We start from the raw sequence: 27,236 nt of genomic DNA, 5'->3' as shown, positions 1-27,236 counted from the left end.
TCGTTTTTAACTGTGTGTACATCTAAAAAACCAGTTGAATCAGTTTATCCGCTAATTCGTTTAGCCTATCCGTTATGACCCTGGTCCCATACATACAGAATAAACGACGTTTTACCTTTAATGTGGCAGTAGACATGTCAAAAAGGTATTCTACACCGTTGTAAAATTCTGATATTTAACAAATCAACATTGAACATCATCAACATATCAAACACTATCTACTTTGAGCAAACAGTATTACATATTACTATTACATGTAGCATTGTGTAGCCTCGCTAGCTGCATTCTCCACTCTGAGCGTCTCTTTGTAGTTCAAATAGGCATTCATCTGGGTAAAAATTGGCAAATAGCTTTAAAATCTTACAACAATAAAAACTTTATTTCTTTCTTTAAAATTCAAATAAAATTTTAATTCATAAATACAATTAAAACCAAAAATGATAGTTGTTATTTAATTTGTAGTTATCTATCTCCTCGCGATGTCATCTCCAACATCTGAAACAGAAATTTAAAATATCATATTGATTAGCCTAATCTAATACTGCACTTTACCCCATCTTAAAAATAGTTATGATTGCATTACCGATATTTTAGTTTTGAGTAAATAAAGAGCTTGATTACACAACTTCATTTATGAAAAACTTTTAACTTCTTAATCAGCATTGTACGTGTTATTAAATTTACAGAAACTAAATTAAAGATATGTCTAATAACACTTAAAACAGATATTTACGCTTAACTGTTAACTCACAAGACGGTAAATGATAGATGGTATGTGGTGATCAATTTCCATTGGACACTCCAATCATCAGACCCAATAGACTGGGACTGGTGGCGTCGTCCTGTAATCCAGCTACTTGGAGGTCACGGATTGTGGATATTTATAGGCATGCACTGTGGATGGGATACTCCCTGGTGTGGATTAACGTCCGCACTAGTGAGTACTACAACTATCCGCAGTACTATCCTGATAATTAGACCAATTCGTATATACCAAGGAAAAAAATGTGGTTCGGATTCCACTATAAACTGTAGGTCCCTTAGTTGCCATTAGCTGTTTGGGCTATTAATTAACAGCTGTGTCTAAGGAATGTCGGCCTTAGTCACTAACAAGACTACAAGATCGCGCCACTCATCTTACACTCATCTCCATTCATACTTGGCTTAAAATACCTACATTGTATGGTCGCCATTTCATAAGAAAGTATAAAGTAAAGTAGGCAAATGACAATGGGCGGGTCAAGTTTTATTTTTACGTTAAAAAATTAATTTTAGCACAACTAAATAAATCCCACCCCTTATTATGTAATAAAACTATTTTTCGTAAGTTAAAATATGTCCATTTAAGATATTGTGTTTACGATCAAACCTAGCTAACCACAACCGAAATTGAAAATATCATTTGACAGCTAAAAAATAAACCATAATGTTAATATTGTTTGTTTGAATTCCATCCAGTTACATCCTTTGTTTATCTTTACGATCCCTACCGCTTCTATTCAATTCAGATGTTTTAACCTGAAAAGCTACCGTCAGATCAGTGTTGATCAGAAGGTAAAGGTAGGCAAAATTTTTATTTCACTATTAGTTTTGCCAACACCACACTGTTAACAGTTTACAGTTTGTATATTTATGAGACAATTGTTTTTGCAAAACAATTTCATTTATTATCCTCTGCAAGTAAATATAACACACGCTTTCAAATTAACCTTCCTAGACATAATTTAGAATTCTACACCAAAAAACCTTCATATACAGGATTAAAATTTCTTCAAAAATTACCCATTTCACTTAAAAAAGAAAATAATACAAACAGATTCAAAAGCCAACTAAAAGACTTATTGATAAGAAACCCATTTTATTCTATCAAAGAATTTTTAAATAGTAATTTCGAAACGTTCATTTGAATTCCAGATACTAACTAGTTTTACTCTGACGTAATTGATTTTATAATTTGTTTAAGTTTTAAATTTAAATTTAATTATTTGTTTAAATTTATTTATTTTGTACTAAGCTATCAATATTTTACTCAAAAACACACTTTATTAGTTTCCTTGTAGCAGCAAACCTAGGTAGGCTACTCGTTAAACCTAATGTTATTAAAATATATTTAACTGAAAATCAATTCAGACAAATGGAAATTCGCTTAGTCGGCAGGTTTGCTGCGGCGGGGGTATTATATATTAGTTATATTTATATTCTACGCATAATTTTTTTGTTAAAAGTGTAATAACATGGGGTTTATCAGTAAAAATATCTTTGTTATGATACTACTTTGTTCAAGCATAATTTATCTGTCGTTTTAAGTTGTTTGATGATTTTATGACCCTTTTTACCATTTTTACATATTTTAGCGAATTTCCCATATAGGGAATAAGCTATTACCGTAGTACTCATGATAAGACCTGGACGCGGGACCGATTTTTTTTTCGTTTTGAGGTCCCTAGAGGCCAAAAACACCATCCGTTCAAATTCATATATATATATATATATATATGTGTCCGTCAGCACGATAACTCGAGCAAAAATGATCCGATTTTGATGAAATTTGGTACAAACGTGTAAACGTACGTTTATTAGAACGAGTTCGCGATCCAGCATGATCGGACCATGGGAACGGGGGTTTACGGGGGGTTTTATGGGGTAAAAATAGGTTTTTCCCATTTTTGACCCAAAAAACATAAAATTTAGCAATTCTTTTCCAAACCATTTTGTAGAGCTTAAAAAAACAAATAATTTAGTATATTGAAGCGTTATTATGCGCCTAATGGTTACGGAGAAAATTCCAAAAAATTTTAAATTTAAAATTCCCATGTTATTCTTATGGAGAATAAGTAAACTCTTGTAGTTTGCTTGTTTGTGAACATATTTTGATCAAATTTGGAAAATGTTTTTATTTCTTACTAACTATTCACATTTTACAAAAAAAAAAAACAGTTTTACCCTCCCTGATGCAGCAAACCTAAGTACTTGTTAAACTAATTCTATTTAATTAAATCAAGAATAAATGTTATATTTTTAAGTAGACATTTCAGTGTAAATCCAATCAGTCAAATGGAAATTCGCTTAGTCTGCAGGTTTGCTGCGGCGGGGGTATTTTTAATATGGTGTTGTGGGTAATGAAATTGTTCGGAATTTAATGAGGAACCATATTTAAACATTAGTTTAAAAAAAAATAATAAAAATAAAGGAGCTAATTAGATACAACTGGCATGATGTGACCTTAAACCTGCCTCCTACCAGGTCTGAGTTGGAGACCAAACACCATTGTTCTTTTGGGCCCGAACCATCTCATTTGGGCTCGGACTTGACTCGTGAACCCACCGGGATTAATGATCAGAGCCGGGACTATCTGTAATTGGACTCGTGAACCCAACTTTTAAAACCAGGTTTTATCCCTGCACTAATTGTGTGCAGCCTATCAGTTCGGTCCGCGGCTTATAAAGTCTCGAGCCTTATGTCTCTTTAAGTCGAGGCCCAAATATCGGTTATTTCCGGATTCTGGGCTCGGACTACGATAGTCCCGAGCTCGTGAACCGCCCCTTAGAGGCGACTTAAAAAATCGGGTTCACGAGCTTGAGACTATATAAGCCGCGGACCAAACTGATAGGCTCCACACAATTAGTACAGGAATAAAACCTGGTTTTAAAAGTTGGGTTCACGAGTCCAATTACAGATAGTCCCGGCTTTCGATCATTAGTCCTGGTGGGTTTATGAGTCACGTCCTAGCTCAAAAGAGATGGTCCGAGCCCAAAGAATAATGGTATTTGGTCTCCAACTCAGACCTGGTAGGAGGTAGGTTTAAGTTGACATCATGCCGGTTTTATCTAATTAGTTCCTTTATTTATTTTTTTATTTTTTAACTAATGTTTGAATATGGTTCCTCATGAAATTACGAATCCATTAACGAATCCATTACAATATTCTAAATTGGAAAACACATTTTGGTTGTAATATTATTTCAACATTTTACAGCTAGATTATTAAAGAGTGTAAGTAAATAGTCAGTACCGGTACCTCTAAATACATTTTAGTTTCAAGAATTGTACCATTTAAATAAGTTCAGTAGTTATAATTAGCCTTTCCAAAAATCACCATTCAAAATTATCGGGCATTTATGCAAAATAGGCATTTATCCGGTTATAAATACCCAGTTATTTAAGGTCATGCAACTTAATTGAATTACATTAATGTACACAGAAATATACATTTCACTAAAGACTTCCATTTTCTGATTTCATACAAACGTGGCTTGTGGTGTTTATAAATCAATAAACTTTGATAGATTATTATAGGCGAGCATTGACACAATAAAATACGCGAGAAATAATCGTTTTGGACGTTTTGGTTCAGCCTTTTTTCACGATACTCCTATTGTATGGAAATGCGTATGTCAGCAGCAGTGGCTTCACATGTGTTTCCAGGCTGTTGTTACCAGCGTCTCAACAAAAATTCCCTGTGAATCCCTATCATTAGGCTCCGCTTCGGATTTGGTCTAGACCAACAATAAGCCCGGCTATCCCATCATTAGGCTCTGACTCATGAACCCGTTTTTTGGTCGTCTCTTATATAGTCCGGGACCAACGTCTGGTCGCGGACTATGAAGTCCCGAGCTCGTGAGCTTAATGTTATTTAAATAGATTTAACTGAAAATCAATCCAGTCAAATGGAATTCAATTAGTCGGCAGGTTTCCTGCGGCGGCGGTATTTTAGTTTTGAATTGATAATAGCAAAAATCAACGTGTAGGCTACAGAAATTAACACACATGTACATTATAGGCTAAGCCCATAGAAAGGCCATTAAAACGTAAACGGTCAAACCAGTTTGATCAACAATATGAACGTACTTCAGAGGATGAGCTCATCCAAAAATTTGAAAATAGGATTAGTGTTGAGACAGAAGTAGCTGGACACACATGTTTCCACACACAGGTTTATAACACAGGTTTTATAACACAGGCAACACACAACCAACATCGCGGCCAAAGTACGATGCAAAGACGGTACAGTAATTCAAACGAAATCTAGACCTTCAATGACTAGAGGGGAGAAAATTTCAGTGCCAGTGCAAGTTCATAGAAGTGTAAATTATTTTTGTTTAGTTGCATACTTTTAAATTACAGCTAGTTGTTATTATTTCAGCGATCAAATGTCTATGGTTTGTAATAAAAATGTTTTTCGTGAACTATAAAATGTCTGTTTATGATATTGTTTTAACGATAAAGATTAAACCCATAGTTAACCACAACCGAGCTAGGCTCGGTCCCCCGGTACCGTACTGAATGGTTTATTTCACATCAAATTGTTACATACAAGTATTAACATTTTAACAATAACTAAAATATCAAACTAACACAAGCATATTATACACTACAGAAAAAACTGAAAACAAAAATTTGACTTGCCGCATATGGTATACGTTGACATTTGGAAGTTCTGCTTATAATAAAATCCTTGTTGCTACATCTAGGGGGGTGAGCGAGCTGGTCTAGTGGTTAGAGCGCAAGACTCCGGTTCCTAGGGGTCCCGGGTTCAAATCCCGCCAAATCACCAATGGATTTTATCTAAGTGATAATGCCGTAACCCCTAGGTCTAGCCTGAAGAAATGTGAAAAACAATTCTGGGCTCATGCCTAGTGTCCTCTAAAAAAAAAAAACTACGTCTAGGGATTTATTAAAATGTGAAATTATTGCATTCATTTAACTTACTTTTTCCATCACAGGCAACAATCTTGACTCGGTCTACCTTTGCTACTTCTTGAACTTCTCGGAATTCCACATCATTTAACATAAATGTCCATACATTATCACAAAACCTGTAAGTGTTGAGCTTCCCTGCCTGGAAAATGGTTACAATTTAATTGTTATTCAAATATGTCATGAATACAGGATAATCAAGTGCAAATATAATTGAAAAATCACACAATGTAAAAATTTTGGTTTAAAAGTTGATGCAACTTATGTGATTTTTCCTTAAATATCATAGTTACTCATCGCTTACCTATGATAAAGGTTGTTGACAAGCTAATGGGAGAAAGTATGTGTCAGATTGCTGATACAGTTTATTATAACATTGGTTTTGATGATACAAAATTATCTTCAAGGGCTGCCTCATCAATTTTTAAAGGTTGCTCCCATAAATTTTTAAAATGATGAATAGGCCTACTTAGTAATTGTTTATTGGTTATTTCTTTTTAAGACATCCATAACATTATATGAAGAGGTGATGTCCGTATGTTTGTGTGTTTATACGCACTAAACGGAAAAACTACTGAACCAACTGGGCTCAAATAGCATACAAATAAAGCCACAGCTCCGAGGATACATTTAGAACTATTCCTGCTTCAATACTCACCTAGGACTCTGCCCCATGGGCTTTCAAAGTTCTGAGGTGAGAGTTTGAAAAAGTGAATATTGCTTGGTCTCCATACCATTGATAAGACGGAATTAGTAGTCCAGATAAGATTAAAAGAATCACTCAAGTATGAGGTATTTTAGTTGTCATTTATTTTTAAGACATATTATACCAAAGGAGATCTCCCAGTTTTCATCCACCCTCATGTTTCCGAAGTTTTACTTCTCCATATCTTCAAGCCAACATGATGAAAAAACTTATTTAGTTACCATTGCATTAAATTTGTACCTTGAATGTCAATCTAGATTTCATCCTGGTTGCTAGCGCATTGTTGATAGACTTGTCAAACTGAAGTAAGACTTTTAAAGCAAGGCCTGGTGTGATTTGTCCATACTAAAACAAATTAAGATACAATTAGAGATCTTTGTTGCAAATATGGATAAAAGATCTTACTTGTGAGATGCATAATACTAAGGCATTTTTACTGTTATATCATCAACTTTTAGCAAATTTCCCCATAGGAAAGATGTTATTACCGTACGTAGCACACTTTGGGACCTATTTAATTATTCATTTTGAAGTCCCCAGAGTAAAGGTAAAAAACACTAGGGTACAATATGTGTTGAGGTACCAGTAAATGTTTACCAAATGGACACCACGGATTTCCCCCTGGAACCCATTACAAGTACGACAAACATTTTCAGAATTAAATTCAATTTACAAAATTTCATTTTAGTAGAATCTTTAGGTTGTACTCCATCATACAGTAAAACACATACAGGCAATGAAGTACGGTATTGAAGATGGACGAAGTAAGAGACACAGTGACAGGATGATGGGATCGGCGACCTGGAAAACGTACTGCAGCAACCACAGTGCGTTATCATCAGCCGTCTCCCAATAACTTGGATTCGCTAAGAAAGGACGCAATTCATAATTATTTTGTATTTTTGAAAAATGGTATTTTAGCGAATTTCTCATGTAGGGAATAAGCTATTACTGTAGGTCTCATGGTAAGACCTGGACCCGATTTACTTTTTCGTTTTGAGGTCCCCCAGAGGCCAAAAACACCATTCGTCCAAATTCATATATATATATATATATACAAAGTATTCAAAAAAGGTGGGGGAAAAAATTACATGGTGATTCCTTGGGTCAAAATAAAGAGCAAATCAACGAATAACATTTTTTCTAAAATCGCTTCGTTGACCAGATATCCACCATTTTGTATTTTTTTATTAACATTTTTATCTTTGAATTCTTCCAACCTTTATGTAACTAATGTATGTTATGGTAAAAGAGACCCATGTTAGAAAGAAGTTCATCTTCATTCAACGTTAAATTTCAAAATGGTGGCTATTTTACTTAAATTACTAAAACTGGCTGATTTTATGAAAAAATTTCAAGAACATTTTTATTTATCATTTTTAATTCTCTATCAAATGATACCAGGTTCAAAAAGATTGAATAAGTAATAGCTGAAATATTACGATTTTAAGTTGTAAAATGGAGTAGAATAAGGCAGAAGCTAGTCAGGAGTGCCTCATTACAACTAAAAATCGTAATATGTCAGCTATTTCTATACAGAGTGTTCAAAAAAGGTGGGGACATATTAAATAAAGGCGATTCCTTGGGTCAAAATAAAGAGAAAATCAAGAATAACATTATTTCCAAAATCGCTTTGTTAATCAGAGAGGCATATCCAAATTTTTTTATTTTTTACATAAACATTTTGTATTTTTTACGTTAACATTTTTATCTTAGAATTCTTTCAACTGATCTTTATGAAACTTGGTATGTATGTTAAGGTATAAGAGACCCATGTTGGAAAAAATTATTCATCTTGATTCAAGGTAAAATTTCAAAATGGCGGCTATTTTAAATTTTTAAACTTAAATTGCTCAAAAATGGCTGATTTTATGAAAAAATGTCAAAATGCTAACAATAATGAACACTTTTAATTAGAATTTTTTATTTCCTATCAAACGATATCAAGTTAAAAAATATTGAATAAGAAATAGCTGAAATATTACGATTTTTAGTTGTAAAATGGGGCAAAACTGACTAGCTTAGCCTTTTTCTAAGCAGTAAATTAGAAAATTTACTTATACAAAAAATTTTTTAGAAAATTAATCATTAAAATTAATAATTAAAAAAAAGGAAATAAATCCGACAATTTTTAGGAAATAATTTAGTGGAATTCCAGCCAGGTAGATGGAAATTCGCCTAGTCTGCAGGTTTGCTACGGCGGGAGTTAACAATTAGTCATAATTATAGTCATAGTCACTGTCAAATTTCTTTATTTATATTGTATATACATACACTAGCAGAGTACCCGTCGTTCGTACGGGGTTGGCATATAAAGTGTAAAATGCTTATTGCAGTTATACTCTAACTTAGCGTTTGCAATGAGAGAGGACACAGTTTGATAAAATTTCCTTCTTTAAATTTATGGTATACAACAGTACTACACATCTACCATAGCCAAAATGTTCTACCACTTCACCTAAACAATAGAGAAAAATAAATTATTAAAAATTCGCTAAATATCACAAATTACTCATGAAATTAAAAACATAAACATAACTGTAAACAATCCTACTTTTTCAGTTCTCATTGCAAATCACAGTTCTTTGTTGCTGCTTAGTTCAAATTAGCTGTTTTCATAAATGCAAAAAATAATAGTGCTGCACCCTGTTGGTAAATCGTATAACTTTTTAATACTTTTGCATATCATAGAATTAACTTTTTAAGTTGAAACAGCTGACTAAATTCTTTAATTCCCTTTAAATATGAATACTCATAAGGTTAACATGGGGAACTACAGAGCCACTGGGGCGGAGCCCGAAAGGACTTTTGAGATAAGAATGCGCCTATATGTTAATGGGGAATATGAGCTATCATCATGCCAAATTTCAGCCCAATCCGTCCAGTAGTTAATGCGTGATTGAACTTCAAACAAACAAACAAATAAACACACAAACTTTCACATTTATAATATTAGTAAGATAAATAAAAATTCCCTGCCGCAGCAAACCTGCAGACTAAGCAAATTTCCATTAGCCTGATTGGATTTACACTAAAATGCCTCCTTAAAAATATCACATTTATTCCCTATTTAAATAGAATTAGTTTAACGAGTACTTAGGTATGCTGCAACCGGGAGGGTAAAAAAGTGTGTTTTTTTATGTTAATTGTTTAGTAAGAAATTAATGTATTTTCCAAATTTTATCAAAATATGTTGATAAACAAACTACAACAGTTGACTTATTCTCCATAAGAATAACAAGGTAATTTAAAATTTACAATTTTTCGGAATTTTTTCCGCAACTATTAGGCGCACAATAACGCTTCAATATACTAAATTATTTGTTCTTTTTTTAAGCTCTACAAAAATGGGAAAACCTATTTTTACCCCATAAAACCCCCCATAAACCCCCGTTCCCGTAGTCCGATTTGCGAACTCGTTCGAATAAATGTAGGTTTACACGTTTATACCAAATTTCATCAAAATCGGATAATTTTTGCTCGAGTTATCGTGCTAACGGACACATATATATGAATTTGAACGGATGGTGTTTTTGGCCTCTAGGGACCTCAAAACGAAAAAGTAAATCGGTCCCGGGTCCAGGTGTTACCATGAGCTATGAGGTACGGTAATAGCTTATCCCCTATATGGGAAATTCGCTAATAAGGCAAACTAATGATAATCTTACGGTAAATACTGCACTAGAAAAGACCTGGTATGGATCATAAACATAAACAAAATGACGTTTTTGGCCTGAAAGTAAACAAAACCATACGTTAATTAATGCTATTATTATAGGTTTTGTTTATTTTCAGGTCAAAAACCTCACTTGTTTATGTTTATGATCCATACCGGTATTTTCTAGTATTCGCAGATTTAGCTAACTGGAAAAAAAAACAATAATCAAGAATTTTTACATGCTAAGTTTAATTACATGCCTCTGAGCATCTCAAAGAATCAACTAGAATCACAAAATTCTTCCTTTGAATAACAGTTTTTTTAACAAATAAATTTTAACCAGATGCTTAAAGTTTTGGTTTTTAATTTTGCTTTTAGCGAATTTCCCTATAGGAAAGTAGCTGAATTACCGTAGGTGGCACGGTAAGACCTAGGCCCGGGACCGATTTACTTTTTAATTTTGATGTCCCAAGAGGCCAAAAACACCATTCGTTCAAATTTGTATATACAAATGTAGGCCTATTTAGTTTTATATATATATACACGTCTGTGAACGCGATAACTTGAGTAATTTTTGTCCGATTTTGATGAAATTTGGTTTAAAGGTGTGAGGCAGGATAAACTTGAATGAGTTCGCGACCCAGCATGAAATACTTACTTTCCGTGCCCGGAAATCAGACTTCGCTTTAAAAAAAATTAGCTACCGATATGGCTTTGTCATTCGCTTGTAAAAGATCATCTAATGTGCAAGACTGGTCTAGGCGTGGACAGATTTGGACCAGCATGATCGGACTATGAGAACAGGGTTTTACGGGGGGGTTTTATGGGGTAATTTTTTTTTCCCCCTCAATACACAAAATTTCCCAATTTCTCTCTAGACCTTTTTAAAGAGCTTAAGAAAACAAATAATTTAGTATATCAAAGTGTTTTTGTACGGTTATTAGTAATGAAGAAAATTCAAAAAGTTTTTAACTTAAAATTTCGATGTTATTCTTAAGGTGAATATTGTAAAATGTTGTAGGCCTAGCTTGGTTGTTTGTGGATATATTTTGAAAAAACTAAGCAAATTTATTTATTTTGCACTAAGCTATTAATATTTTACTAAAAAAACCACAATAGTTTCCTTGTAGCAGCAAACCTAGGTACTCGTTAAACCTAATGTTATTTAAATAGATTTAATAAGTTTCAGGTAAATAATCCAAACATTAGAGCCAAAATGAGTAGCATTTTTATAAAAAAAACTAAGCCTATGCTGGGTTAAGTTTAAATTGTTTTTATGTCTAGTATTATGAGAATGAATACTACTGCGCAGATCTAATTCATTATATTTATATTTAACACCCATTATACATTCAAGGATATATATTGGTCATAAACTAACAAAATATTATGCTCAGAAAATTTATTTTTCACTGATATTTGGTCTTCTAGATTTAATACAATTCTCAAAGCTTCCTTCTGAAATATCAAGATTGTATCTAAGTTGCTTTTACCTGTACCACCATAAACAGCTAAACCATAAGATATGTGAGAGTGGATATGTGTGAAATAAATAGTTTTTAAAGTGTTAAGACTACTCTACATAACAAAGACATTTTTCTAAGAACATACAGACCCAATGCAATTTTGTTAGCCAATTTTAATGTAACTCGTTGGTCCCAACTAAGATTATTAAAATTGTCAACTTCATCTCCTAAAAATTTGGTCATTTTAATTTATTCTATTTTATTTCCCCCACTAAAGTATCTGTTTCTCGAACATTTTTATTTTGTTTGATCAAAAAAACATATGATTAGTTTTATTACTGTTTAATCTGTTTTGTATAAAAAATGTGCAATTATTTTTATTTGCTCTTGACACGCTTTTTCAAGGTCAAGATTTAGCAGTGGTTACCGTACCGAGTTTTCATCATCAGCTTAAAGTACTAACTGACTTTCTTTTCCTAAAATATTTTAAAATTGAAGGCATTCCTTGGACATAACAAAGAAATAATAAAGGCCCCAGAAAGGAGCCTTGAGGAACTCGATGTTTAATGTTTTAAGTTTGGGCCGTGACATGTACACACGTTCCACCGATGTCACGCCTCAATTTTTTTGTTTATAGTGTGAGTGTTGGTTTTTCGCCTGGAACTCATTCCGTTTGGGTCTGGCAGCAGACCTGCAGACTAAGGGGCGGTTCACGAGCTCGGGACTTCATAGTCCGCGACCAGACGTTGGTCCCGGACTATATAAGCGCAGACCAAAAAATGGGTTCACAAGTCAGAGCCTAATGATGTAAAAGCCGGGCCCATTGTAGGTCGAGACCAAGTCCGCAGCGGAGCCTAATGACAGGGATTCGCAGGGAATTTCTGTTGAGACGTTGGTAACAACCAGTAACAACAGTCTGGGAACACATGTGAAGCCACTGCTGCTGACATACGCACTTCCATACAATAGGATGGTCGAGAAAAAAGGCTGAACCAAAACGTCCAAAACGATTATTTTTCTCGTATTTCATTGTCCCAAATGCTCGCCTATCTATCTAAGTGTATTGATTTATGAACACAACAATCCACGTTTGTATGAAATCAGATAGGTAATGGAAGTCTTTAGTGAAATATATTTTTCTGTGTGCATTATTATAATTCAATTAAGATGCATGACATAAAATAACCGGGTATTTATAACCGGATGAATGCATATTTTGCATAAATGCCCGATAATTTAGGATGGTGATTTTTGGATAGGATAATTTTTACTAAACTTATTTAAATGGTACAATTATTGAAACTAAAATGTATTTAGAGGTTATTAGATATAAAAATTGTATGTGTGTGCTGGTTTTAATCGTGGCTGTAACCTAAGAATATTCTTTCCATTATTCTTACACTCTTTAATAATCTAACTGTAAAATGTTGGCAATAATATTCTGCAGTTAGCTCTAATATTATTTATGTTAACAGCTATGGTTTTTAATTTACTTTTGTGCTGTTGCGATTTTTAAAATCAGTTTCATTACAATGCGTTTATATTTAGGAAAACATTGGGTTTTTTTTTCTTTGGGTATAGTTTCGAACTGAAAACTTGATTCATTCTGATTTCATTACCAAAGAAATAGCTACCATCCAAGCTTTACTAACATCCAATAAATCACCAGTTTCTTGATGAAAAGTGCCATCAGCCAAAAATATTAGTGCAACTAAATTTTTTTTTTTTCAATTTAGAATACTGTAATGGATTTTGTTGTCGGGAAATCCGTGCCTTGGAGTGAACGCCTCAAATTACTCTTTGACGGCATCTTTGGAACATTGAAATCTATTTTTAAATTCATCAAGTCATAAAAAGGTTTTAATCATGATAACGAGCTGGCCCTATGCGAGGTAGTGGAGTGATGGTACATATTGCTAACATAATACAGTATAGATATTTCATAGTCATATACAATACACACGGCGGCCAATGAGTACAACACAAGACAGTGATATCACCGCGAACCTTACTCAACGACTGACGGTTTGCTTGATGTTTCCCACGGCAAAAAACTATTTTAGCGAATTTCCCATATAGGGAATATTAGCGAATTTCCCATATAGGGAATAAGCTATTACCGTAGTACTCATGGTAAGACCTGGACCCGAGACAGATTTAATGTTTCATTTTGAGGTCCCTAGAGGCCAAAAACACCATCCGTTCAAATTCATATATATATATATATATATATATTTATATATATATTTATATATATATTTATATATATATATATATGTGTCTGTTAGCGCGATAACTCGAGCAAAAATGATCCGATTTTGATGAAATTTGGTACAAACGTGTAAACTTACGTTTATTCGAACGAGTTCGCGATCCAGCATAATCGGACCATGGGAACGGGGGATTATGGGGGGTTTTATGGGGTAAAAATGGGTTTTTCCCATTTTTGAACCTAAAAACAAAAAGTTTTGCGATTTCTTTCTAAACCATTTTGTAGAGCTTAAAAAAAGAAATAATTTAGTATATTGAAGCGCTGTTGTATGCCTAACGGTCACGGAGAAAATTCAAAAATAGTGTAATTGAAAATTCCCATGTTATTCTTATGGAGAAAATGAAAATTGTTGTAGTTTACTTGTTTATGGGTATATATTGATAAAATTTGGCAAATTTATTTATTTTATCCTATACTATTGACGTATGGTCAAAAAACACTTTTTACCTTCCCCGTAGCAGCAAACCTAAGCACTCGTTAAATCTAATGTTATTTAAATAGGGAATAATATGTCTTATTTATGGAAATATTTTAGTAAAAATGTAATCAGACGAGTTGAAATTCGCTTAGTCTGCAGGTTTGCTGCGGCGGGGGTATTTGATAATTATGTTAGATAACGATGGTTTAACTGTGGCTGATAAGTTATATTTATATTATACGCATAATTTTGTCGTTAAAATTGTAATAGCATGGGGTTTATCGGTAAAAATATCTTTTTTATGATACTACTTTGTTAAGTGCATAATTTATCTGTCGTTTTAAGTTGTTTGATGATTTTTTTCATGTTTTATGAGCCTTTTTACCATTTTTTACATATTTTTTAATATGGTGTTGTGGGTAATGAAATTGTTCGGAATTTAATGAGGAACCATATTTTAAGATTATTATTTTTTTAAATAATAAAAATAAAGGAGCTAATTAGACAAAACCGGCATCATGTCACCTTAAACCTGCCTCCTACGAGGTCTGAGTTGGAGACCAAACACCATTGTTCTTTTGGGCCCGAACCATCTCATTTGGGCTCGGACTTGACTCGTGAACCCACCAGGACTAATGATAATAGTCTTTCATAATAATGTTATTTCTGTGAACTTTATTTAAAAATTTATTGTTATTTAGTTTTAAGCTGTATCTTACTGCCAATTTTAGCCTTAATTATTTTGTTATAGGCACTTACCCAACTTGTTTGCTTAACTATAAACAGTATTATTATCATCATTATCAATACATCTCAAATACTTTTGTACAAAAACCCAGTATTATTAGTTTATTAGTATAGCATGTTCATCTATTTACACTTGACTCTGTACATTGTACTTTGAATTGAATATTATCTCCATTGACCTGGCCTATTGTATGACATGTATACTTAATGGCAATAAACTATTTGAATTTGAATTTGATCAGAAGCCGGGACTATCTGTAATTGGACTCGTGAACCCAACTTTTAAAACCGGGTTTTATCCCTGCACTAATTGTGTGCCGCCTATCAGTTTGGTCCGTGGCTTATATAGTCTCGAGCTCGTGAACCCGATTTTTTAAGTCGCGGCCCAAATACCGGTTATTTCCGGATTCTGGGCTCGGACTACGATAGTCCCGAGCTCGTGAACCGCCCCTAAGAGTCTATGTAAATTTTGTTGTTTGTTTTGTTGATTTTTTAAATATTAGAGGTTTTTGTTCACAATTTGTTTTGTCTTGTAATTCACCCACGGCCTTTCACATTTTTGTGGGGCGAGCACTCGCACTATCACAATGGGGGGCATGCTTCCTTTAGACGGTGCGAGGGCCCGGCTCATAAGTATTGACAAATAAATGTTGTCTGTGCATGAATTTTTTATGAAGTTTTAAATGTTCACTTTAACCTTCTTTTTTTTTGATTCCCAATGTTAATAAAGGCCTAGGTTAAGTTGAGTTGTGTGTGAATTAAATTTGTTGGATTAAAATTTTGGTAGGTCTAGGTTTATTTGATAAAGGTGTGGATCCAATCTTGAGTTAGTTCAGTCTTTCAGTTGAGTTTAGGTCTAAGCTATTGCCTTTGAAAGCCTTGCGTCGAGAGCAGTTCGGTTTAACTGCTGCTTTCTAGAAAGCTCGGGATTTCCACTACCTCGCTCAGCGATGGGAACCACGCTTATCTCCACAGGATGTGACTAAGAATAGTTTTTTTTTGTATTTATCCCAAAAAATGTTGCATGTTGCCAGTTTGTCATCTAGCACAAGCATATCTGATTTGTTATCTGTGTAAAGTGTGTTACAATTTTTATAGGCCTAACTGATTATCTTATAGCTAGAGTAAACGAAAAATGCAACTTGTAGGGAGGGCAGGGATTTGTGACTTGAGCCTCCAGTGAGAGGCTATAGGTAAATAAATAAACATCCTGTCTGGTAACAAAATGGTTGCTTGTATCTTCAATTTTGACAATAAGTTCTGTACTGTATTACGATAGATTTCAAAATCATAAATTAATATTAGCCTACAGTACCAAAGTTATTAAAATAAGAATTTTTTATTGACTCTTTCCTACAACTATAATTTATTCCACTGAAAGTATTTGACTTAATCATGTTTTGTGTTTATTTGTGATTTTTCTATCAATTTGAACAAAAGAGGTAAGTGTAGTTTATTTTATTTTATAAATAATAATGCAATTACGACTGCAATTCTTCTGCAACCGAAGAAACAGCTGTTAAATTACAATTTACATTTTAAACTGTTGTAAAGAAAGTCGGTCAGCATTACTGGATCTTTGAAAATGGACTCTAGAAATAAATTAAACTCCAAGCCATTGGTAGCCATAAGGTAGGGTATACTTTAAATTACCACTCACAGGTGCGCTAAAACATAATCAGTAAAATAACACCTCAATTGGTTAAGTAAGATGGCTGGAAAAGGAGGTTTATAGAGAAAACGATGTATAAAAAACTATATTAAGTACTGTACCTATATAGATAGATAGGTAGATGGATTTGATTTTCTTTTAAACCAATTCAACACTAATATAAGGGCTACTATAATCCATAAAATAAGAATTTTACGCACACAATAATATCAACTATTATTAAGGAAATGTATGTTATTTACATATAAACTTGTGACTCTGTTCAATTGAAGCCTTACGTTCGTTGATATACGATTTTTGTTTTAAAACACTCTAACTGGCAGAGCGACTATAATAGTCGCGGTAGGTGGTTTCTGTAGTGGCAGCGACTATAATAGTCACGTTTTTCAAGGTTTTGATTAACTACAAATAAATGGCTAAAAACGCTTTTAAAATGGAATGGATATAGGTACCGTTAGAAAAATAAAATTCTAAACTTGCCCTTTGTTACATAGATGAACTTTATCTCACAAAGGGATCACTGTAATTGAGCACTGAAGTGAACAAACAATTTTGAGGAAAGTCAGTTGCACCCAGCGAAGTATATAACACAACTGGAATGCTAGGTACGTGTTCACGAAAGCGCGTCGTTGTGGCAGCCTTCCCGCACCAACATGGGGGACCCAGCGGATTTTAGCCAATTCATCGAATAGTGCGCGAAGTTGTTAACTCGCTCCTAGCATTCAATAACAAAGATAAAGTAGAATAATGTTTATATATTCGTAATCTGCATTAAATGCAGAATCTAATGAAAATAAATTTTACTTTTGATTTAAAATAGAATTTCTATAGTTAAAAAGAGTTAACAATTTTTACATTGCGACATGAACAAGTCAGTATGCGAGGAAGTATTTTATTTTTGGGTCAGAAGAAAACTGTAAGCGACAAAGTTGTAGTTTAAGAGATGATTTTTAACATGTGATCGAGCAATTTACAATTAAGTTTGTAGTTTGTTTGTAGTATAGTGATTAATAGCGTGATGCGGTTGATTTTATGTCGCACCAACCTCCTCAGTCCAGCAACTCTTTATGTTTGTGCTACTCGATCATTGTAAAGCTAAATAAATTTTAACCTTTTTTAATAGTTGATATAAGTTAAAGAATACAACTAACTATTCTATTGATGTGATCATATATTTCATTTATTTGCAGAAGATAAATATCAATAGGGTCTACCCGTACCGGGCTGCCGCCCATGAATGAAACTGTCAGGGACACTGTTTTACAAAACCGTTTGTTTCTCCAATGCTAGGGACATTATGAATGAATGTAACAAAAATAAGTTAGGTGTAAGGCAGAGATTGAAGAAATTGGTTTTGCTTCACAACATGTAATGCAACCTTTGTACTATATTTAAGCACGATTGTGGGCAGTAAAACATATTCCTAAAAGTACTGTTTAGTATTATTAACCAAACCCTTTTCTCTTATGTGTGATGATATGAATTTTAAAACATATATAGAATAACAATGACACTCAAAACACGTTTTAATAATCATGTGTTTACAACATTATACAAATAGGCCTACTCATATTGTCAAAGGAACACGACGACTAATAATTCGATTTGCAAATTTATTATTCAATTTTTGTGATTGAAAAATACTTCCTAGGTCAATTATTTGATCTGAGCCTTAATATTTAAAATTTCTAATTAATTACCAAACAAAGCAGATAATGCACGATCCCTTGTTACATTTACCAGTCCCTGTATCTATAGTCTACATTTTAAATTTTAATTTACGGTAACATTGTATGTAAATAGTTTAACTAGAAGGTGATAATTCAGTATTTAGTTATGTGTTACCTGTAATAAAAATAAATTTAATATAACTATTGGTTGTACTCAAAACGTTTCTGGGAGTACCGTAAACGTAAAGATCAGCGGAACCAATGAGAACGGCCCGCGGCGCAATTTATAAAACCTCTTTGCGTTACTAATTACTCCGTTACACAAGATTAGAAAATTTTATTTGAAATTGCTTGGTTATATGCTGAAGATCATCTCATTAGCTACAATTTTCTCGCTTGAAGTTTGCTTCTGACAAAAAAATTTAAAAAAATCCTCGCTTAGTAACTTTTTCATGTCAAGGTGTGATATTTGTTTAACAGAATTACGATTTAAATAAAATTATATTTATACTGTCAGATTCTGCGTTTAATGCAGATTCCGAATATATAACTTTAATTGCAGTCAACCTTTTGTATGCACGGCCAGGAGCGTATTAACAACCGTGTGCACGGCTTGAGGAACTGACATATCTGCGTTGGGTCCCCCATAGTGGTGGAGGAAGGTTACCGAAACGGCGCGCTTTTTATCCCACATCTCCTATCTATCCAGTGTTCCAGTTGTGTTATATACTTCGATGGTTGCACCATGTACGCGTCACAAAACTGCCAAACACGGTATGTTACAAAAAATCATAACAAGGGATATTTTTTGTCTACAAAGAAACAGTTGACACCACTGCAATAAAGAAGAAAATTTCTGTATTATGGTGCAAGAATCATTTCGATATAATTACATATGATCTCATAACAACAAAAACAAATCACGCAATTTTTACGTGTTCGTGAAGTGGCAGAGCGACTAGGGGAAGGTGTTGTACCTTGGACCTATACTCATTTTAGCACTATCTGTTAAGTAAAGTGGGAACTTGTACCATTAGTTAATGCTTTTGCTACCAGAGATCTATCCTGGTGTATTCAAGTTGGAATTGTATGTGTCCTGTTGACAGGAAAACTGTACCAAGTTTTTATAAGGTAAAAGTAACTATATGCAACTTTTAATTTTCTTTTATTATGTTAGATTTAACGATTGTTTATCTCAGCTTGCAATTTGGTGCTATAAACCAACAACTCAGTTACAGTTTCATTATGATTCACACCATTTTAATCCTAACCTAGAATAGTCTAGAACCAAGTTTTTACAAAATGGCCAGGTGTTGTACCTTGGACCTAGTTCATAGGTTGTACCATGGACCATAGTAGCTTTAGGCTACTTAAAGCAGACTTTAATAATTCTGTCAAAAAGGTTTATTATAGGCATTTGTAATTTAATTTGCTATAAACGAACGGGACAGAGCCAAATATTTGACGTAGGCCTTAACTAGGCTATAAGTGCACTTGAGTGAATTTCTTACAAAATATGTATCGTAAGGGTCGGTTTTTTTTATATTTTATCAAATAAAAACTAATTATTAATTTTATAACATTTAAATGTGTTTCTACATTTATTTCCTCTACTTTAAAATCAGTGGTCCAAGGTACAACATATGTAGGTCCGCGGTACAACATAGGTATTGTACCTTGGTCCTAATGTTAATATTTTTTTAATAATTGAAAATATTAGTTTTGGGTGAAAATAAAGGGTTAAATAAAATACATGTATTGTGTTAAAGAACAATGATTACTTTTCACTAACATTTATTGTGTTTTAATGTGTCATATCAAAATAAAAAAATAAAAAGATAAAATAGGTCCATGGTACAACACCTTCCCAATAGCCGCAGTCGTAAAAACACATTTTATTTACTGAAATATATAATTATCCATACTAGCCGTTACCCATGGGCTTCACCCCTTTTGACTTCATAAGTATTAATAAAATTATTGATTGGTTAAGTTAAGCTGAAATAAACAAAACAGGATACAGTAATACTAACAAATAAGTACAGCTGAGGTATTTTTAACATTAGGTATATAGAAAGTTCCCTTTAGAAAGGAATTACGACCTTAAAGGGCCATTTATGAAATAATCTATAGTTTTGCGCAAGGTTTCTCGTCATGAAGAACATTTTAAGTACCCCGGTATATGGTTTATGGGGGTGTGACTTATAGTGTTCTCAAAAGTTCATGGGTACTTTTGGCTTTATAAGTTAAATATAGATTTATTTATTTTCTAATAATCACATAGGCCTAACATCATATTCAGACAGGTGATTCGTCTTTGTTACAAAAGTTTATAGTCTCTACCTATTATACTAAAGTTATTGCTAAAATAAATTTCATATGCTGAGCCTTTAACACCTACACAGCCTCCATAGGCTATATTCCTCCAATGAGAAGAAGGCCTTTTCCAAAAGAAAGTTTGTTAACTTCTTTTTGAATTTAGGGAATCAATCAGTGTCCCTAATTGAAGAAGGTAATTTGTTATATATTTTCGGGCCCATGTACTGAGGAGATAAATGGAATACTTAGGCTGTCTTTGTCTTGGTTTTATATTGTTTTTAAATCTAGTGTTATGAGGATGCTCATGTTTTATCTCCCATGAATGTGTCAAAATCACTTTTAACCATTAAAGCCAGTTTAAAGATATAAGAACTATACAAAGTAAGAATTTTAAACCGAATAAAAACTCTTTACTGTGAGTAATTCGAGACACTTTGGCTATGACTCTAACTGCTCTTTTTTGGAGGATAAAAATTTGTTCAGCATGACTAGAAGAACCCCCCGTAATTCATGATGGAAGCAAAAAAATAAGCGTGGTATAGGCCCCTACTGCTAATTGTGTGTCTAAATTTGTAGTATGTTGAATTACCCGAAGAACAAGTAGAGCTGATCTCAGTCTCTTTGATAGATTCTTATGTTTGCCAATTAAGTTGCCAATCTATATCAATTTCCAGGTAATTGACTGAGTTTTGAGAATATATTGATGTTTGGTTCGAATTTACAACAATTTCTCTATTCTCATTAGCAATTGAAAAGTGAATTAGGTACTTAGTTGTGTCTTTGACACATACATAGATAGACCATTTTACTGTAAACCAGTCCCGAAGCATTTTTGATATGTATTGTATTTGTTATTTCATTGTGTTTCACCCACTATTTAATTGTGCAAAAACAGTCTACATTACATTACATTATTTGTCATGAGAGCCGAAACCCCCTGACTACGTACCCGGTACCTGTCGTGAGACTTACCCGGGCCCCATGATGTAGGCCGAAGCTTACGCATCAACCTTTAGCACATCATGGGCGGATGACTTAAGGTCATCAGGCTCGCCGGCTGCCGAAGCAGACCCTTCGGAAAGAGGGTTGCCCCTCAATCCTAACCAGGGATTCCGGCTGCTTGTTTAAGCGTCACTCCATCTGGGTTCCACTAGGTCGGGACCTAGAGGACCATAATGGAGCGCCCCGACGCATTTAGTGCAAGCAACACTCGGGACCTATCTAATCCCTGACAGGCAAACCCGCCATCAATAGCCAGAAGGAAGGGGACCGTCAGCACCTCCCATTTACACCACTACCCGATCGAGGCCTTACCCAGTTGCTGGGAAACCAGAGATAACCTGAGCGATAGATCCCCAGATACCCCTGGCGGGCTCGGACCCAGCACCCGATCTACTTCGTTTGCCCGTCAGACCCAACATCACTGCCAGGCCATCAGGGTTTCCCAAAAGGAGGCAGGTATAGAAGTGGGACCCACCCGGATGAACCTATCCACCAGAGGTGGCGACACCCTTGACTCAATTGAGGTTCCGGGAAGAACCCCCCACACTCAAGATAACCATACCGTCCGTGCTCAGAGACAGGGATTGGTTTGCATGAGTGCCTACAAACCGTTGCCCTCACACTGCAGAAAGTTACGTTGCCCTTGAGTGTCCCCGTGAGCTACGGGTACTTGCCCGTTTTCACCTCCAGGAAAGGTTACTTCCAAAGTCGAGGATTTGCCACACTGAATGCTGGTCGCACACAACAAGCAGGCCGAAGCCCAAAGAACCACAGACACAGGTAGGTTAGAGAATACCTAAACAACAAAAACAGCACAACAGCTAAAAAAAAACAGCTTGGCAAAAACTGTCTGGAAGTAGCTTAAATTAATGAGTCGGCCAGGGGCGGTCCTAGACATATATTTGGGGGTGGGGTCACCGGGGGGCCTGGAATATCCCCCAGCAAAGGAGGGGGGTCTCGGGGTCAACGCGAGAATAACGTTTTTGTGGTTGTGCCGGTAATTAAATCTGTCCCTTCCGCATCTTAAGTCTGTGACACTACCATTTTGTTGTTGTTTCGTGGCGATCAAAAAACCAATTGGGTTGTAGTATTTGGTATTCTTAAATATGATATCAGGTGCCTAAATACTATTTAATATTGAAAGTTTTAAATTTTGCTACGGTAGTCATTGAATTACATTACTGTAATTAAAAATTCCAGAAATACGAGCTTAGAGTTTTGTTATTTGAGATTGTTTTGTTTTTTATAGGGTCTTGCCATCTTTGTATGCATTTGTAATAAATAAATAAATAAATTCCTAAAGCTGAACTCAGATAAATGAATATTCTACTATCCTTCAAGCTTTGACTATTGATACAACTTATTCTCTTTATCCAATACCTAAATCAAGTTTTCAATCATCTAGGTTAAAGTGAATGTAAAGTTAAATTGATTTGAATTGTAAAATAAAAGATAGAAAATGTTTAATACATGTTTATTGAGGGTAGCAGTGGACTGTAATAATCATAATGTTGTTTTTAAAATATGTATAGCCTAAACAAACAAAACGAATGATTTGAATCACACATTGATAAATATAGTATTTTTGAGAAATAATTGTATATAGGCTATGTAAATTATGTGTTTTTACACAGTGAATGATAACATTTAAATGCAAAAAAATAAATAAGGAAGAAGAATGCGGACGCGCGTCAAATGCCAGCCTCGGACACTGCCGTTGCCGTATGACTGAAAGCGTGCGTCGGCTGCCCTACTTCTCATAACGTATAAAAAATATTAGTCGGACTCAAACGATCTCAAGTTTTATGTTAGAGTTTGTAATTAAAGTAGTCCTTCATTCTCCACAAGTGTAAAGACTACAATGATTTTGGTAGAACGATTTGCAATACAAATTATTAAGGTTCCCCTGGTATAATTGGTAATCTATATAAAAAATATTTTGTTATAGAATATAAAACTTATTATAAAATATTATATATTAGAGTATTATATTAGCCTATATTAAAGAATTATAAAAATATAGTTCTTCCCCTGGGACCGCCCTTGGAGTCGGCTCATTATAACCGAACCTTTATTTTCCTAATCTAACCTACACACCTCACTTCAAAACACTTAATACAGTCACGAATCCGCATAGAACCCGACCTACCGTACCTTCCTCACATGCCTAAATAAGAACTGATTACCTTATTTGGTTTCAAAACTAATTGATGATTTGATTTCATTCCGCATTAGATCAAGTATAAACAGCTGTTTGCTCTTCTCACTTAGTCCTCACTCCTCATTCAGTAAGTTACGGACCCGTCCAGACCACGCCATATTACCATTACCTTCAGTAGGTACCGCTCAATTATCCTTAGGTTCGTAATCTTAGCCTTCGTTTTACGGCCACTACGGCTACTTAGGAATCTCTCCGACAAAAACTGATTGCATTTTTGGATTCAGCGTGAAAAATGTAGACATATAAAAATTAGGCCTACATAATATCCCAGTGTAGGCATGGTAAATATTTGCCCCGGTGATAAATAGCCTACTTTCTTTATTACTTTCTTATGAAATGGCGACCATACAAAGTAGGTATTTTAAGCCAAATATAAATGGAGAAAAGTGTAGGATGAGTGGCGCCATCTTGTAGACTTGTTAGTAACTAAGGCCGACATTCCTTAGACACAGCTGTTAATTAATAGCACATACAGCCAATGGCAACTAAGGTACCTACAGTTTATAGAGGAATCCGAACCACATTTTTGCCTTGGTAGGCCTATATCCTAATTGGTCTAATTATCAAGATAGTAGGCCTACTGCGGATAGTCGTAGCACTCACTCGTGCGGACGTTGATCCACACCAGGGAGTATCGCATCCACAGTGTGTAGGGCCTATGCCTATAATAATATCCACAATTTTTGACTTACTAGTAGCTGGATTACAGGACGACGCCACCCGTCCCAGTCTAGGCTATTACTTACCATAAGTTAGCCTATATGATCTTATTGTTTAGCCTACTGTTGAGAAGGCAATAAATTCCCATGGTAACTTATAGGCCTAACTTATACCAAAGCATGACAAGACATTTATTGATCTTTAGGCAAAATTACATGCAATCGATCTTGTCATAAGTACAATAGTAGGCCTATACAGAATACAGAATACTTTATCCGTGAGCATCAAGCACAGAATGGTGTCAATACAATAATTTTTTCTTCTTCTTTATTTTATTTACATGATAAGATTTTTAGTCCAATCGTAGATGGGGTCTTGCACGGGCCGTGAACTCCTCAAGGCTGTAGATTGGGTAGTCAGCAAGCCAATTCCGAATTCGCCTCCTCAACGTTGTAGGTGAGCCCTCTTTGACAATCTGGGGAAGAAGGTTGAAGAACCTCGCTCCAGCATACGAAGGTTTCTTCGAGAAGAGTGATGTTCTGTGTGAGGGCAGATGGAAGTCCTCGTTGTGCCTCGTATCATGACTGTGGAAGGCTACATGCTTCGACGAAGAGACCTTAATTGTGTAGGAAATTGCCTCCAAGATATAGATCGAGACTGCGGTGAGTATGCGTAAGCTACGGAAGGTTTCTCTACAGCTCTCTCTTGGTTGGAGACCGACCATTATTCGCATTGCTTCTTTCTGGAGCACCAAAACTCGTTCCAGGTTTTCTTGTGATGATCCACCCCAAAAGATGATCCCGTACCTGAGGTGGGATTCAAACAAAGCATGGTAGCATGTTCGTATAGTTTCGGAGGTACTGACGGATCGAACCCTCCTTAAAGCAAATTTTGCAGAGCTTAGTTTCAGGCAGAGTGCGTCAACGTGTTGATTCCAAGTAAGTTTTTGATCTAAAAGGACTCCCAAATGCTTGGTAAAAGTGCACGTTTGGATGTTAGGAGGGCCAGAGACTTGATTTTGTAGTCTTCCTATGATGAGCTGAGAAGTTTTATCTTCGTTGAAGACTAAATCATTGTTTTCACAGTAGTCCTGAGCCAGGTTTAGGGCGATGAAACTATCCACTTCTAATTCTTCTGCTGTTTTCTTGCAGGTCAACAGGACGGTGACGTCAGCAAACATTACCGCTTTACAGAACGCATTAACATGGCTTGGGAAATCAGCCATAAACAAGGCAAAAAGCACCGGTCCGAAGACCGAGCCTTGTGGAACACCTCTATTTATTTTTAGCGGTTTGGATTGAACAGCTGTTGTTTATTTATTTATTTATTTATTTATTTATACCAACGGTCAAACCAATACATAAATATGACAAAACTTATATAAGACTAAAAAAAAAATAGACATTTTTGATGAAATTTTAGCCAACTTGAAGTACATTCAATAAATAGATTAACAATGATAACAGAAAGATATAAGATATAAAGATATAAGAAATAACAAGGTATAGATATAACAAGATATAGATATAACAAGATGATATAACGATATAACAAGCAACAACAGTGTAAATAGGAAATAAATATAACAAAATATAGTAAATAACAATATAAATATAAATATAAAAAGTTGTTGTTCCATCGATGGTTTGTCTCAGTTCCACGATCTGTGCTCGGTCGCTTAAGTAGCTTGAAAACCAGCTGATTGCTGTTCCTGCAATGCCGAGAAGTTCCAGCTTGCTCAGTATCAAGCTGTGGTCAAGGCAGTTGAATGCTTTGCTTAGGTCAAGGTAGGTGCTAATGATTGTGTTCCCTGCATCCAAGTTGTCAATAATGTGCTCAATAATTTCCCCAAGAGCAGTCACTGTTGAGCGACCTGGGATGAATCCATGCTGCTCGCTGAGCTTGATGTCATTTTGATGAAGATTCCCGAAGTCTATTCAACATAACTCTCTCCAAGACTTTAGAGAATGTAGAGACGAGTGAAATCGGCCTATAGTTCTTGATTTCATCCTATATAACATGCTACACTAAGCAAAAATAAAAACTAAGTGTTCATTCTACAAAATTAAATAAGAGTGGCTATTTTAGAAAAACAAAAAACATCATGCAAACTTGATGGAGCTAAAGTCTGCTTCAAAATGTTCTTTAAGGCTGTTTGAATTCTCATGTTGGAGTTAGGCCTAGGTTATAATTTGGCAACCTTACCTGCATTAGTTCTTCGAGGCTCTCTTGAAGTGTGTTTCCAATGGTTGTGTTTCTGTATAACTGGTACGTCATTTTAGTTAGTTGACCTAGCCTGTATTAACTGCAGTCAGATGTTAGCCTACCTAAAATATCTTGTCCATAGGCCTAAAATAATTTTTAGCCTAACTTATCGGTTTTGACTAACCAAATGTAATAAATGAACTTTTCAGATAGGCTAGCTTTAAAAAACTACTGCAGGATGTTAACTTTTTATAAACCTATCGTATAGGTATGAACCAAATAGGTAGGTGAATGACTTATGGGAGGAATGACTTAGTGAATGACAGTAAATGAATTAACTGCAATTTAAGTTCTCGTATTCTACTATCAGTTAACACAGCTAACGAGCTAAAGACTAACTCCTCCCTAGCCAACAAGCCAACGCACTGACCACTGAACTGACACTGACTGACTTCAGACTTAGTGTAGTGACTATGACTAGTATCGTTCGTATCGTATCGGATCGGAATAACGCGATACGCGAG

The 27,236-nt window shown here is 34.7% G+C and overlaps 1 protein-coding gene across 1 annotated transcript; it reads right to left on the bottom strand.

Annotated features, from left to right (window-relative positions):
* Nucleotides 1-351: 351 nt before the first annotated feature.
* Nucleotides 352-27,160, bottom strand: LOC128982640 (transcription initiation factor IIA subunit 2). Its single transcript, XM_054401591.1, has 4 exons — nt 26,713-27,160; nt 6,643-6,747; nt 5,709-5,838; nt 352-495 (listed from the first exon to the last, which is right to left on the bottom strand). Exons 1-4 carry the CDS (start codon nt 26,782-26,784, stop codon nt 467-469), a joined length of 336 nt encoding a protein of 111 aa, XP_054257566.1. The 5' UTR covers nt 26,785-27,160; the 3' UTR covers nt 352-466.
* Nucleotides 27,161-27,236: the final 76 nt, after the last annotated feature.

This window comes from Macrosteles quadrilineatus, unplaced genomic scaffold (assembly GCF_028750875.1).
Source record: "Macrosteles quadrilineatus isolate MER2022 unplaced genomic scaffold, UCM_ALF_1.0 Scaffold_1__1_contigs__length_201487025, whole genome shotgun sequence".
Taxonomy (NCBI): Eukaryota; Metazoa; Arthropoda; class Insecta; order Hemiptera; family Cicadellidae; genus Macrosteles; species Macrosteles quadrilineatus.
The sequence above is the reverse complement of the archived record's forward strand: the minus strand, read 5'-3'. Positions and strand labels throughout refer to the sequence as shown.

Bases quoted from the DNA above. Each gene is read 5' to 3' on its own strand.
- LOC128982640 (XM_054401591.1), bottom strand. From the start codon at position 26,784: ATGACGTACCAGTTATACAGAAACACAACCATTGGAAACACACTTCAA. The intron at 5,839-6,642 runs GTACAAATTTAA...ACCATTTTCCAG, and splicing joins AATCTAGATTGACATTCAAG to GCAGGGAAGCTCAACACTTA. The intron at 496-5,708 runs GTAAGTTAAATG...TTTCTGTTTCAG, and splicing joins TGTTGCCTGTGATGGAAAAA to ATGTTGGAGATGACATCGCG.